Source organism: Lontra canadensis, unplaced genomic scaffold (assembly GCF_010015895.1).
Source record: "Lontra canadensis isolate GAN:19392208 unplaced genomic scaffold, GSC_riverotter_1.0 scaffold5, whole genome shotgun sequence".
Taxonomy (NCBI): Eukaryota; Metazoa; Chordata; class Mammalia; order Carnivora; family Mustelidae; genus Lontra; species Lontra canadensis.
Window position 1 is genome coordinate 7,254,372 of NW_022630999.1, and position 15,217 is coordinate 7,269,588.

At 40.8% G+C, this 15,217-nt stretch overlaps 1 protein-coding gene across 1 annotated transcript in view; it reads right to left on the reverse strand.

Annotated features, from left to right (window-relative positions):
- PLCXD3 (phosphatidylinositol specific phospholipase C X domain containing 3) overlaps positions 1-6,569 on the reverse strand; it is a 167,836-nt gene extending 161,267 nt beyond the window's left edge. Inside the window, exon 1 of the mRNA XM_032851398.1 lies at positions 5,909-6,569. Coding sequence (XP_032707289.1) covers positions 5,909-6,011 — 103 coding nt within the window. The 5' untranslated portion in view covers positions 6,012-6,569. The remainder of the gene's footprint in view (positions 1-5,908) is intronic.
- Positions 6,570-15,217: the final 8,648 nt, after the last annotated feature.

Sequence of the window (15,217 nt, forward strand, 5' to 3'; positions counted from 1 at the left end):
TTCTGATTTTGCTTTGGGGTGGCAGGGTTTAGGAAAACCTACCTTCTGTGTCCTTGTGTCTTCATTTCTTAGCCTTCCCTCATGAATATTCCCTATATTACTGCTGATGTATGGCACTCGACAGTCTCATTCCTCTTCTTTCTAATTCATGCTTTCCATTTTGATTGGGTGGGGTTGGAATTAAATATGAGAAACTCTAAGTAAAGATATGAGAAATTTTCATAAGGGTAAAGTGTGTAAAGCCTAACATAAAAACATAATGTTATTCATTTTAGCAAATTGAGGTTTTTTTTTTTAATGTCAAGTGTTCTGAAACACTGATTATGTTCATTAACTAAAATTCAAGTAAGTTTGTTATAACCACATTTATATTTCTATTCCATGTCAACCATGCTTCAGATAAACGAGGCATGGTTTGCAAATACAGACAAGGTTGGTCATTTCCCTTTTAATAAAAAAAAATCAATTTACTGTTTCTCCTTTGTTTTTGATGGCTTTCTGATGCTGATTTTTGTCTTCATGATACCACTTTTACTCGAGTAATATTGAAAAATTTAGCTCTTAGATAAATTGAATGACTCATAATCCCATAAATACAAGAGTAACCCATAAATATAAGAGTGGCTGAGCCTTTAACACAACAAAGAATGAGACCAAATGGATAAAGAAGCAACACAGGGATGTTTCCTAAATTGCCATTAGCGACCACTAGCATCTCCAAATGGGCCAGTTTTAAGTGTTGTTGATGGCTGATAGCAGTACTTTAAGGAAATGAGGGGAAAGGTTTTACATTTATCACAGCGACCTAATTTGAACAGTTAGGTAGCAATTAAGTCACATTTATGTTCGAGGTGCATGATGAACTACAATGTGAGTTATCAGTATGTTCCCAACCTGGGCCATTAGCTTTGAGTCAAATACCTACATTCTAGCTCTAAGCCTGATTATAATTTTGAACACTCATAAATAGACTGCATGGTCCAAAAGAAAGAGCTTAGTCAAAGATGTATATTTAAATTTGGCTCTGCCACTTACATAAAGGATCCCCTTAGAACTACCCTAAAGCAGTGTTTTTCCAACTTTAAACGTATACATAAGTCACCTCGGGTTCTTGCTAAAGGCTGATTATGATTAAATTGGTCTGAGAGGTGGAATCTGAGATACATTTCTACCTCCCCTTGTTCAACTCTAAGTAGCAAGGCCTTGGAGGTTTACTGATACAACATGTAGAAAACGTGTGTAAATGAGAACACATTTTGTAAGCTGTAAAATGGCATCAGTATCACTTTATCTTAATAGGTGGTGATGCAGTTCAACTCATCAAGAAAAAGTCCTAGAATAAGTGATGTTCCGGATACTTAATTTTTCCTTTTTAGCAAAATCAAAAACAAAATCGGGAAATGGAAAGGCAACACAAAAAAGGTATTCACCCTAAACAATTTTGTTGCTTTTTGATTGCTTTCAAAGATTAACTTCCATAATACCATCCTGACTAAAATGATGGGGAAAAAAACCACACACACACAAAAACAAACCCTGCCTTTTAAAAGAAATTTGTACAATGAGACACAATCATAGATTTGCCCTTTAGATGGTCTCAACCTAATCAAAATAGAAACAGTAAATTACAAAGTAAAGGGAGAAGACAGCTGGCTCCAGAAATACTGGCAACAAGAAGAGATTGTTGTGAGGAAAGAAATGAAAAACTAATAAAAGCAGACACAAGAACACCGAAATCAGAGCTGTATAAACATCTAGTTTCTCTAAGTAAAACTTCTCTTTTTCGTTGCCATTGGTATTTTCTGGAAGAAACGGACAAAATTATCAGGTACAATTATTGATTTCCAAAGCATTTCTGCATTCCTTATCTGAAGCACAATCAACAATTCCTATTTAAGTGTCTGCTTGAAAACTAACCCTAGTACACAGAGATCACGAAGAGACTAAAGAAAGAAGCAGGCCACCCCAGACTGGTAGGTTGCACATTTCATAAGCAAGAGAACTTATATATGAGGCTTATTTGGGGTGGCTACAGGAAGAGTAGATCTTCACACTCAGCAATGGGAATCTTAAGACTTTATATAGAGAGACCATTCCTGGATTCAGTCACATGTGCCACCAAATGGTCTTAATAAGGAATTACTCTCTTAGGGCAGCATCCTTGAAAGAGCTCCAACTGTGGGACAGTGGGTAGAAAGCATGTTCCAAGGAAAGGGGAGGGGGTGAGGAGACTGATTGCTGGTGTCCATATTTAGGGTCAGCTGGAGGTCTCGGTCTTCTGTGAACTCCAACACTAAGGAAACATACACTCTCTCTGAGTTCCAATACCACAATATTTTGGCCAATCTTTCATTATTACATGGTCCCTTTGCTGTATTATGTGAAGATTTTCATCACGTTATCAGAAAATGTATGGCAGAACCATCCGTGGAATTAAACCCCCCCCCCCCGATCTTTCAGATTTTGGACAGAATGACTCCCTCTCCTAGACCCAGATCACCAACACCCTACCCAGATCAAGCAAAAAGCTTGCTTACTCCCACGATGCATCTCTTTACTGTGGTTCTGGAGACGCCATGATTGTAAGGTTAGAACTCTCCTGCAAAGATGTCAGAAATTCATCAGACTCGCTTTCGCCTGAATTTCACCATTTGTCTTCCTGCTTCCATTTCTCTTTATTCTCTCTCACCTGCCTGTAGTGACAGGAAGCATCACTCATAACCCCAAATGCCAGGATATTGTTTAAAAAAACATGTATGAATGAAAATTCCATTTGGCATCATTAGAGACTGGAAGAAATGACGAATGAGATGAGAATCTGAGCACCTGTCAATGTATTCCGACAGCACCATGCCTTTGAAAGGTAAACTGGAAGTAAAACTACTAATACAGATTACTAGCAACTAGTTAGGCCGGTCAATATCAAATCATGAGACTATTTAAATGCAAACAGCCGGTAAGCGATTTGGTTCTGAAAGCACTGAAGATGCAGACACTTGAGAAACGTTTAGAGAAGCCAGAAAGGCACTCGCGGTGGGGAGTATCACACACCTGCACGTTGTTCTTTGCACTAGCCCTGGGTGATCTGGGTCAGCTGCTCCAAGTGGGTGGCCTCTTAATTAAGTGGCTCTTCACTCCCCAGTTGCTTCACCTAAGAAAAACCTGAACTTTGAGGATGACGGAGCAGTCGTTGCCTTCCACAGAAACGCTTGTATGGTGCATCAGGAGTGGTTTTAAATGGTGGAGATAATTACTTAATTCAAGCTGTAGCAACTGGCCAAGTAAACATGTAGCAGCCAGGAAGCTATTAGCATGATTTTAAGGCAATTATTCCATTAGTGTTTAATAGTCTCCAATTAGTCTTCTCTATCAAAGTTTGAATGTCTTTTTTCCTTCGAAAATTCTTAGAGTTGAGTAATGCAGAAAAGTACCAAACCCATTTTAACACCTAGATTTATATACATGGATCCACCAAACCAACTTTACAAAATCATGGGGGATATTCAGGAGGTATGGAGTTGGTGAGACATTTTTTTTTTCTTCTCAGAAGTATTGGGGGTAAGAATGAGAGGCTTTACAGGGGGCTCACTTTGAGAATCATATTAAGAAGGGCTGAGAAAGCAGTGAAAATTCCCACTGAGTCCAATGCCACAACCCCTCTTAGTATTACACTCAAAATGGATCCCATGCAAAGCCTCCCAATCTTACCCCCAACGCCTCCACAGGAAGACAAGCAGAGTATCAGTCTCTGACCTCGGGTTTTCACTTGAGAAAAGGAAAATTGCCCTGTATCCTGTTAATGCCTCGTTCCTTGTCCCCTCACCCTGATTAGCAGCTGTTGCTACTAAGCCATCCAGATACAAACCCCAAAGCATTTCCCTCAAAAATTCCTAGGATACTTTCTCTAAGGACCATGTTAGGGGTCAGATCACTGGTCTGGGGGTAAATTATTGGCCTTCACCGAGCTGCAGTTTTTTTATCTATGAAATGGAGTTAATAGTACCAGCACTGCTCCTTGATGAGGTTTGGGGAAGAGTTCTCTGATCTGGTGTCCATACTAGGGTTTTGAAAAGTAAAGAATTACAAACATGTAATGTAGACTCTGACGTAGTATCCTACTATATCTCATAACTAGCAATGTGAACTTGGGCTTTTTAATTCCCTGTGTATCTGGCAAGTCACCCATCAGAAGGCCAGCATCAGAGTCCTTGCCTTGATTACTTTCTATGTGTACGGAAGTGCTCAGGTGAGACTGTATGAAAGCAACTGTGTAAAACCAAATATAAAGGAAGCAAAGAGGATAGGAACGCCTGTGGAAGTGAGAGCGAAATTTTGCCAGCAAAGTTGTGTACTTTCTACTGTCTCCTTCAAAAGAGCAGTCCCTAGGCTCACCCAGGTAGCAGGGCTAAGCGCACAGTGGAGAAGCTGGGTTGTTCTTTCCCTCAGAGACACCTGGGCTCTTGGGAAGCTACCTCTTGAGGAAGGGCATAAGAAGAAAAACCCTTCTTTCAGGGCTTGGTGCTGAGTGCAGCCTGTGCCTGTCATAGCAGCCAAACATCCACATGACTAACGACCATTGATTTAGGTTACTGATCAATTCCAGAGCTGCTGGTTAGAGCCTGTTGGGATTTTTTCAAAGGAACCCCTCTTCCTTTTTTCTTTTTTTTCCTCCCCCTTTCCTCTTTATTATGCCTTCCTCCAGTGGCTGAGAGGGGGCGCTGGATGGGGTAGATCAAGAGGAGACAGACCAGAAGGTTGAACTTGATAACAGGGCTGAGCTCGAGGCGGAGGGGTGGACTACCTGTGGGTAAACTGCCCTCTGGCCGGCTCCTGGGAAAATCAGGCATCTGCACCCTCAACCCAAGTGAAAAGTCAAATTGGTAACGAAGTCTGGCCGTGTCCCCAGCTGTTACCGTAGTACTCCGCCCTGAAACGTCCGTCTCTTCTGCACACCTGAGCTAGCGGCTCCTGCACGCTCCCTCCCAGGAAGCCTGTCTAGTCCTCTGATCTGAGCCCCGCGCGCCATGCTGAAGCTTCTGGATCGGATCCCTCGCGTCTCTTCCTCGCTTTGCCCGGATTTCCTTCCTTCTAGGCTGTCTGGACACTCGCCTGCTCCCCTTTCCCCTTTGGTTTGCCTGCGAATCCCACCCCTCCGCCGCCGGGCTTCTGTCCCGAGCAACGCACGCACGGTCCGCAAGGGTTTGCTTTCCTGACCCCGGCGCTACACGCCGCCAACCGCACTTGAAACAGAATCCAGACGGTCACCACCCGGCAGACCGGGAAGCGGCGCCCTCCTCCCCTCGCTCCCTTCAGCTCGCGGTCAAGGGCAGCGATCGCGCCGCCGCAGGTCCCTGAACTTTCCTCGCTCTTAAGGAAGCGCTTTGTCTCTTTAAAGGAGACTGGGGACGAATATTAACGACTCGGGTAGGTTCTCACCGAGAAATCTACCAAATCCTCTCCCTGCCGTGACAGGGATGGAGTCGGAGGTCCACGAGCCGGGGCCGAGCCCTCAGGACACCGGCTCGCGCTCACCGCGCTCGGTCACCCCACAGTCCGAGAAATCAACCCCCGCCCACCCCACCCCCACAAGTCTGCGAGGAGAACCGTGGGAGGGGGCGCAAAGCGGATCGTAGAGCCGAGGCTTCCCCCTGCCCCAGCCCTCTCGTGCAGCCTGCTTGCTTCCCAAGCCCAGTGCAACAGCAGTCACCTTGACTCGCCGCGCCACGGACCCCAGAGGTTTGCAAAACGCCAGAGGGCCGAGGCTCCCAGGCACGCGCTCGCCTGGCCGGAGACCCACCCCTGGGGACGAGTTTCCCTCCCTCGGGCAGCGTGGCAAGTTCCCACTTCGTGGCAGATGATGCAGGGCGGGGCAGGTGGAGCGCCCCGTCGGCAGCCTCCGCGCACCTACCTGGGATGGCTAAATTGGTGAGGGGGATGCTGTGGATGCTCTCCGGCAGAGTTGCCATCCAGTCGGCGAATTTCAGCTCGTTCTTCCCCTGAGACGAGGCCATCGTGCCGGTCGGCGTGCCGCGCGCTGGTCCCCGCACTCCTCGGCAGGCTGGCAGGCTGCTGCCGCTAATCCAATGTTTGCTCCGGCCCCGCTGGAGTTTACACTCCGCTCTGCGCCACACCCACAGGATGGCGCAGACACATGCTAATTTTAATAATTATTCAAAACACCCCATGCTCCCCTAGTGCCTCCGCCAGACTCCGCTGGAGCTTTTGTTCCTGACGTCCGCGCTCGGCTTTCTCCTCTCTCCCCTCCCTCCTCGACTCCCTCCTCCCGTCTTATCCCTCCTCTGCGTCTCTGCCTTTTCTCGCCATTCTGCAGCTTTCCTTGTCTTCTTTCTAACTTGGTTCACCCAGCTGCTTTGCCCATGGCTGTGCTCGGCCCTTTGATGTGACTTCCCGGTCCTATTCGTATGAAAGCCAGTCTTGGGGTTGAACCTAAAATCCTAGTAGACTTGGGATGCTATCGCCTCCCAAGGAGCAGACTCTCATACTGGCTTTCAGGACTTTCCATTCTTACCAAAGAGCTTTCCTTTTTGTAAGCTACAACAGGTTGTGCCTCTCCTCGGCCAGAGCCCACAGTCCTGCTTATAACAAAATGGTGGTCTTTAATCACCAGTTCGCCTAATTTTTGGAGTAGTTGACAAGTGTGCTTTCCGCAAAGAGCAGTACATTCTAGTGGTTCCTACTTATTCCTTGGTATCCTGTTCCAGACATTTCAAGGTAAAGAAGCACTTCAACCCCTTCCTTTCCTGGATCGTGAGAAATCGGTTATTGCTATGGAGAGAGCTGCCTGTGTCGTTTTCATGGCACTCAGGACATGGCTAAAGCCCGATGCTAGAAGAAAATCACATTTCCCAGTGACATACTGTAATTATTGTCAGTAGCAGTTGGTGGAATTTATTTGGCAACATTCAAAATGATTTATGCGATTGTCTGACTTTTCATTCCTTGGCAGACTGGAGAGATGTGTCTCTCTCAGGAGAAATCACTCATTGAGCCTCCAAAGAACTGTCTTGGTTCTTTGGAGAGAAATCCAGTTTTACAAATATGATGAGTCCAGGGGTGCCCTGAGGAACGTACAAGCAATGCACTCAAAATATGTTAAGTCGTTGCAACCCAAAGAATGTAGATGCAGTGGTGTGTAAATCCTGTTCCTAAAGCAAATGCATTCAGGTTGGAGAAATGAAAACAAGGTAGGAGAGAGAGCTAGAAAAGCTGGGAGTGATCACTACACTTCAGTAAACCACACAGCACCCAAAACCACAACTAATGCTTGCTTATTATAAGAAGATGCAGAGCTCACAGAGTATTTACTCCAAATGGGGTACACTGTGAGAAAGATGGAGAGAGGAGATTGTTCCTCATCCTTAGTGATCAAATTTTCCATTGCTTCATAGCTTCAAGAGAACAAGGTAGGGTTATCTTTCAGAATAAGAAAGACCTGTCCTAGGATTCTTTTTCCTAAGATAAATCTTAATATTCTCGAGAGCCCAGTAGGAGCCCACAAATCCTTTTGATTAGAGTGAAAATTTAGTTCCCAATAAGATACTAGGTCAAGAGACCTACAAATACCACCCGTCTGAATAATTCTGGTGCTCTGTCAGCATTATGGCAAGGCCCCGAGGAGAGAGCTCAGATCTGGGAATCAGTTGCTCTGTCTAAATAGTTTGGGCAAGTCTTCTAGTTCTGTTAGCCCAGGTTATCTCCATTATAAAATGTAGATAATAACTCAGAGATTTGTGGCGAAGCTTCCAGGAAGGAGTGTATATGAAAAGCTTTGTTATCAGCAAAACATCATACAAAATGCAAGATTTCTGTTTATTAAGATAACATATGTTTATTTCCTTCATTATCTTTTCTATCCACACAGAGCATTCATCTTCAGGAGAATGAAGTAATTATTAGATCTTGGGAATATTTTTAAATAAGATACACTTTAAAAACATGTCCTGTTCAAGTATGTTGAACTTATGTGTCTCTAAAAGGTTACAAAGCTTTTTTATTTTTTAAGATTTTATTTATTTATATATTTGACAGAAAGAGAGAGACAGAGTATACAAGCAAGAGGAGCAGCAGGCAGAGGGAGATGCAGTCTTCCCGCCGAGCAGGGAACCTGATTTGAGGCTCTTGTCCCAGGAAGCTGGGATCATGATCATGACCTGAGTGGAAGGCAGTCGCTTAACCAACTAAACCACCCAGGTGCCTCTAAGCTTACTTTTCTTTCTTTCTTTTTTTTTTTTTTTTTTTTTTAATGAAGCCACTTTAAGTGTTGAGGAAAGTTGTCTTTAAAAAGAATTTTATGAGGATGCAAAGAAAGGGGAACCCTCTTACACCGTTGGTGGGAATGAAAGCTGGTGCAGCCACTCTGGAAAACAGTATGGAGGTTCCTCAAGAAGTTAAATAGAAATACCCTATGACCCACCAGCTGCACTACTGGGTATTTACTGCGAAGATACAAATGTAGTGATCCGAAGGGGCAACTGCACCCCAATGTATATACCAGCCATGTCCACAATAGCCAAACTGTGAAAAAAGCCGAGATGTCCATCAACAGACGAATGGATAAAGAAGATGTGGTATATATATATATACAATGAAATATTACTTAGCCATCAGAAAGGATGAATACTTACCATTTACATCGACATGGATGGAACTGGAGGGTATTATGTTGAGTAAAATAAGTCAATCAGGGAAAGACAGTTATCACATGGCTTCACTCACATGTGGAATCTAGGAAACAGCACAGAGGATCATAGGGGAAGGGAGGAAAAACTGAATGGGAAGTCATCAGAGAGAGAAAAACCATGAGAAACTCTTAACTATAGGAAACAAACAGTGTTGATGGAGGGAAGGTGTATGGGAGAATGAGTTAATTGGGCGATGAGCACTAAGGAGGGCGTGTGATATGATGAACACTGGGTGTTATATGCAACTGATGAATTGTTGAACACTATATCTGAGATTAATGATGTACTATATGTTGGCTAATTGAATTTAAATTATATATTTAAAAAAGAATTGTACACTGTACCTTTTGGTGAAATAAACAATCCCCCTCCTGTTTTATCTGCTTTAAATTTCAGAATTTTTAATATATTGGTTTTGCATAAAATTTCACATTTTTCAGCTTGCAATCCACCAGAAAACACAGGGTTAAAAGTTCATAGTTCTGAATTTCTTTCCTAGTCTTATAATCAATATTTTAGGCAATTTTATGACCCAGTTTCCCCATCTTTCTATTACCAGCTCTGCCATCACTTATTAAATGACATTAAGAAATTCATGTAATTTCACTAAGCTTTAGTTATCCCACTGTATTAGTCATAGTTCTCTAGAGAACTATATATAATATATATTATTATACATAAAGTATATTCTATATTTATATATAAAATATAAATAACTTTATATAATAAAGTTATTATTCATATAAAATTTATATAATAAAAGTAAAATGTAAATATAAAATATAAATAAATATATATTACATATCTTTATGTTTATAAATATATATGTTTGTAAATATATATTTATGTTTATAAATATATATTGGGAGTGAGGGAAGGAGAAAGGTGGAAAAAAGGGAAGGGAGGAGGAAGTGACAGATTTATTTTAAGGAATTGGCTCATGTGATTGTAAGAGCTGGAAAACTTGAAAGGCAACCAGTGGGTTGGGAAATCTGGTAGGACTTCTATATTGCAGTCTTGAATAGGAATTCTTTAGGAAACCTGTCCCAGTTCTCAAGACCTTTGACTGATTGGATGAGGCCCAGTAACATTATAGAAAATAATTTGCTTTACTCAAAGTCAAATAACTACATATGCTGATCACATCCACAAAGATCTTCACATCAACATCTAGACTAGTGTTTGACTAAACTACTGGGCATCATAGTCTAACCAAGCTGACACATAAAATTAACCATCAAGGGGCACCTGGGTGGCTCCGTGGGTTAAGCCACTGCCTTCGGCTCAGGTTATGATCTCAGGGTCCTGGGATCGAGCCCCACATCAGGCTCTCTGCCCGCTCCCACTCTCTGCCTACTTGTGATCTCTGTCTCTCTGTCAAATAAATAAATGAAATCTTAAAAAAAAATATTAGGGGCGCCTGGGTGGCTCAGTGGGTTAAGCCACTGCCTCTGGCTCAGGTTATGATCTCAGGGTCCTGGGGTCGAGCCCCGAATCGGGCTCTCTGCCCAGCAGGGAGCCTGCTTCCCCCTCTCTCTCTGCCTGCCTCTCTGCCTACTTGTGATCTCTGTCTGTCAAATAAATAAATAAAATCTTTTAAAATAAATAAATTAATTAATTAAATAAATTTAAAAAATTAACCATCACAACCACTGGTAAACTAAACTAGAAGTTGTTACTGATCTCTAGGGCCCCCTGTGACTCTATTATTCTACAGCTCTATTTCCTTTGTGATTGTTTCTCATGGGTATAGCTTCTGGAAATAGCAAGAGGTGGAATGAAAATATTTCCTTTGTTTTTGTTTTGCTTTGTTTTCTCTAACCAGACAACTCAAGGTGTGGAATAACATTTTCATCTCTGCAACAGAGATGAGAAAATACTAATGATTTTTCAATTGTGGTGTCAATAGTAGTTAACCTTAAAAAACTGTTAAGCGTTAAGTGGAAAGAGCAAAATGACTTGTTGCAGTGGGCATGCTACTATTAAAACTTTTTCATGTAATCTTTAACTCTCAATTAAAATCATGTTATGCCCAGTTGATACACATTACTACTCATTTGAAACATTTCCTTATGTCCTATCCTCTTCTGCTCTTAAACACACATTGCTCTTTCTTCCTGGAACTAAACCCATGCTTATATGGTCAATTAATCTATGAGAAAGGAGGCAAGAATATACACTGGGGATAAAACAGTCTCTTCAATAAATGGTGCTTGGGAAACTGGACAGCTACATGCCAAAGAATGAAAATGGAGTACTTTCTTACACTCATACACAAAAATAAACTCAAAATGGATTAAACACCTAAATGTAAGACCTGAAACCAAAAAAATCCTAGGAGAAAACACAGGCAGTAATTTCTTTGACATTGGCCTTAGCCACATTATTCTAGATATGTCTCCTCAGGCAAGGGAAACAAAATCAAAAATAAATTGATTGGAATAACACTAAAATAAAAAGCTTTTGCACAGTGATGGAAAGCATCAACAAAACAAAAAGTCAACCTACTAAATGGGAAAAGATATTTGCAGATAATATATCTGGTAAGGGGTTAATATATCCAAAATACATAAAGAATTTATACAACTCACACCATAAAAAAATCTGATCATAAACTGGGCAGAAGAACTGAATAGACATTTTTCCAAAGAAGGTGTAGAAATGGCCGACAGACACATGAAAAGATGCTCAACATCACTCATCATCAGGGAAATGCAAATCAAAACCACGATGTGCGGTGCCTGGGTGGCTCAGTGGGTTAAAGCCTCTGCCTTTGGTTCAGGTCATGATCCCAGGACCCTGGGATCAAACCCTGCATGGGGCTCTCTACTTGGCAGGAAACCTGCTTCCCTTCCTCTCTCTCTCTCTCTGCCTGCCTCTCTGCCTACTTGTGATCTCCGTCAAATAAATAAATAAAATCTTAAAAAAAAAAAAAAACCCACAATGAGAGATCACCTTACACTTGTCATCAAAGAGACAAGAAATAAAAAGTATGGACAAGGAGATAGAGATCAAGGAACTCTTCCTTAAGCATCTATTCATGGGAATGTGTATTGGTGCAGCCACTGTGGAAAACAATATGAAGTTTTGTTAAAAAAAAAAAATTAAACATAGAAATACCATATGATCCAGTAATTCCACTGCTGGGTATTTATCTAAAGAAAATGAAAACATTAATTCAAAAAGATATACACACCCCTATGATTACTGTAGCATTATTTTTAATAGCCAGTAAAATGAAGCAACCCAAGTTTCCACTGATAAATAAATGGATAAAGAATTTTTGGTATAATGTAATATTTACCACATATCTATTATACCATATATATTATAATAGAATACTACTTAGCCACATTAAAGAATGAGATTTTGCCATTTGTGACAACATGAATGGAACTGGGAGGTATTATGCTAAGTAAAATAAGCCAGGGAAATAAAAATACGATGTGATTTAACTTATAAGTGGAATCTAAAAAACAAAATGAAACAAATAATAAAAAAAAAGCAGACTCTTAAATACAGAGAACAAACTGATAGTTCCCAGAAGGGAGGTATATAGGGGAAATGGGTGAAACAGGTGAAGGAAATGAAAAAGAACAAGCTTCCAGTTATCAAATAAATAAAGGAGGAAATGAAAAGTACAGCCTAGGGACTAATATAAATAATACTGTAATAATGTTGTTTGGTGACAGGTGGTGACTATACTTATGGTGAGCACTCAACAATGTATAGAACTGTTGAATCAAGATGTTGTACACCTGAAACTGACATAACATTCTGTGTTAATTATACTTCAACTTAAAAAGTGAAATATATTAGAGGAAAAAATATACATGGCTCTTTGCTATGTATCTTCTTTCAGTAGATTACAGTATTTCTTAATTGTTGGAGATATATGTATTTTATTTTTATAATTAAATTGTTCTCAAATCATGCTCTAAAAAACAAAGATTCCTCTAGGTCAGAAAACATTAGAACACATTTCAGCTAAGTGATCTTTTAAAAGAACTCTGCTTAGTGATCTCAGCCAGATCATTAAAAAGCACAGTGTTGGAAATAGGCACTTACAGAGTCAAACTTGAAGTAAAGGCATATAAAAAGGGGAATGAAGAACCTTTGTAAAAGTAACAGTCAATCATCAATGCTGTTTTACTATTCTGTACGATGTTCCATTCAAAGAACTTTATTGTATTTCAAGTATAAAAATGCTTTCTGTACTGAAGTTCAAAGCAGAAGAAAAGTGATACCCCCAATTCCTTTGGCCATCATAACCTTGCAGTGTTCAGTCTCTGCTCACCTCGCTTCCCCCACATCCGCATCTTATGCGCCAGCCCAGGACAAGCTAATTAGCACCCACTGAATATAATCTAGGGGTTGGAATCACAGGCTCTGGCATCTGAAGGCCTGGATTCAAATCCATGTTTTCCCACTTAGTTACTGTGTGTTTCTTGGTTTCCTGAACTCAAGTGTGAAGAGAAATTATTTCCTCCCGAGGGAGGGAAAATAGAAGGCACTATGAAGCTAAAGCGAAGTGCAGAATTTAAAGTTTATTGAACAGAATGGGAACTCTGTAACCTGTCGTTTATAGTTTTGCTTCTTGCTACCCTGTGGAACGCACTCTCCTGCTTTTATCTGGCAAAATTCTTCCCGTTCAAACTCATCTTGGCAACTCCCCTTCCTGTCCATAGTAGAAGTAATCTCTTTTTCTGCACGCCCACTGCAGTTTGGTTATAGCTAGCTTGTGTGTTTCTAATTCTGCATTTACTCTTAAAGCATTATGTGGTAGGGATGGGCTATTGGATACTCTGTAACGCCCCTCTCAGTGCCTAAGGCATACAGCCTCATAATACCCATTCATTTCATCATTTCATAAATATTTCTTGAGTGTCTCTCATGTGCTCTGTCCTGGAGAACGAAGACAGAGCCACAAGTCCCTGAGCTTGTTTCCATCAGAAAGTGGCAAATGATAGCTTCAGGGCTGAACAAAGAAATGACAAGGCTAGATCTTTCACCTCAATGTCAAGAAGCCTCCTTTGGCATGCCTATCTGTAGCACCTCACTGGGTACCAAAACACCTAGAATTGAGTTTTGAAAATATATTTTGAGAGAAAAATTGGTTCAAAATTTTTCTGCATCTCTACTGTTTCCCTCATTTGTCCCATCCCTAGAGCCATCTTGGTAAAATTAGTGATGAAACCTAGAAATAGCATGATGTAGATTTTTGAGGGGCCATTACTAGCAAAATGTGTGATCTTTTTTGGCCTGGGAGTGGCTAGAGGTGGAGAGAGACCCCTACAGGTCCACATGCAGAATCAAAAAAATCCAAAAATTATTTTACTCATTCTTCCTTAAAAAATTATACTATAATTATACCAGTGCTCATAGCAGTATTATTCACAATTGCCAAAAGACAATTGACAAAGGAATGCCCATTGATGGATGAATGCATAAACAAAACGTGGTTTAATTGTATGATGGAATATTACTCAGCTTTTAAAAAGCAAAGATCTACATACTACAGAAAGATCTATCCATGCTACAACATGGATAAACTTTGAAGACATTATTCTAAATGAAATAAGCCAGACACAAAGAGACAATTATTATGTGATTCTACTGCTATCAGCTAACTAACATAGTAAAATACATAGAGACAGAAAGAAGAACTGTGGTTATCAAGCAGGGTCTGGGGAAGTGGAGAATGAGAATTACGGTTTAGTGGGTACAGACATTCAGTTTAGGATCATGAAAATGTTCTGGAGATGGATAGGTAGTGATGATAGCTACACAACAACGTAAATGTACTTAATGACACTGAACTGTGCCCTTAAAAATAGTTCAGATGGCAAATTTTATGTTATGTATATTTTAACAAAACAAAAAAACCCTAATGACCAATGACTATTAGTCATCAGTAGGACCATAGTTGTTTGATCAACTATAAATTTCCCATCATAATCATCTAGGTAGTTTATCTTCGAGCCAATGACTATGAGGAACACACCTGAAATTATACAAATTAGGTCTGTTACTTTTTGCTGTGAGGGAAAACACACATCATGGAAACTGTGGAATATCTCCTCAAGAGGGCATTTGAGCTTATAAAATTTGCTCTTTTGTTATGCAGTTTGGGGGGTGGATTTTAAGAAGCGTTATTTGCTCTGATTTCAATGCTGCTAGGAAGTGGTGTAGGGGTAATTCAGTGAGGATCTTGGTAAGTCTTATATAGAAGGAAGATAGACTAGACTAAGACTAGAGCTGTAGGAAGTCAAGAAGCAGAAGTCACAAGGGTGCAGGATATTTTGATTGGGATGGTGTTGAAAGTACAGATTGTTCTAGGCAGTATAGACATTTTAACAATGTTTATACTTCTGATCCATGAGCATGGAATGCTTTTCCATCTTTTTGTGTCTTCTTCAATATCCTTCATGAGTGTTTTTTAGTTCCTGGAGTATAGGTCATTTACCTCTTTGGTTAGGTTTATACCAAGGTATCTTATTGGTTTTGGTGCTATT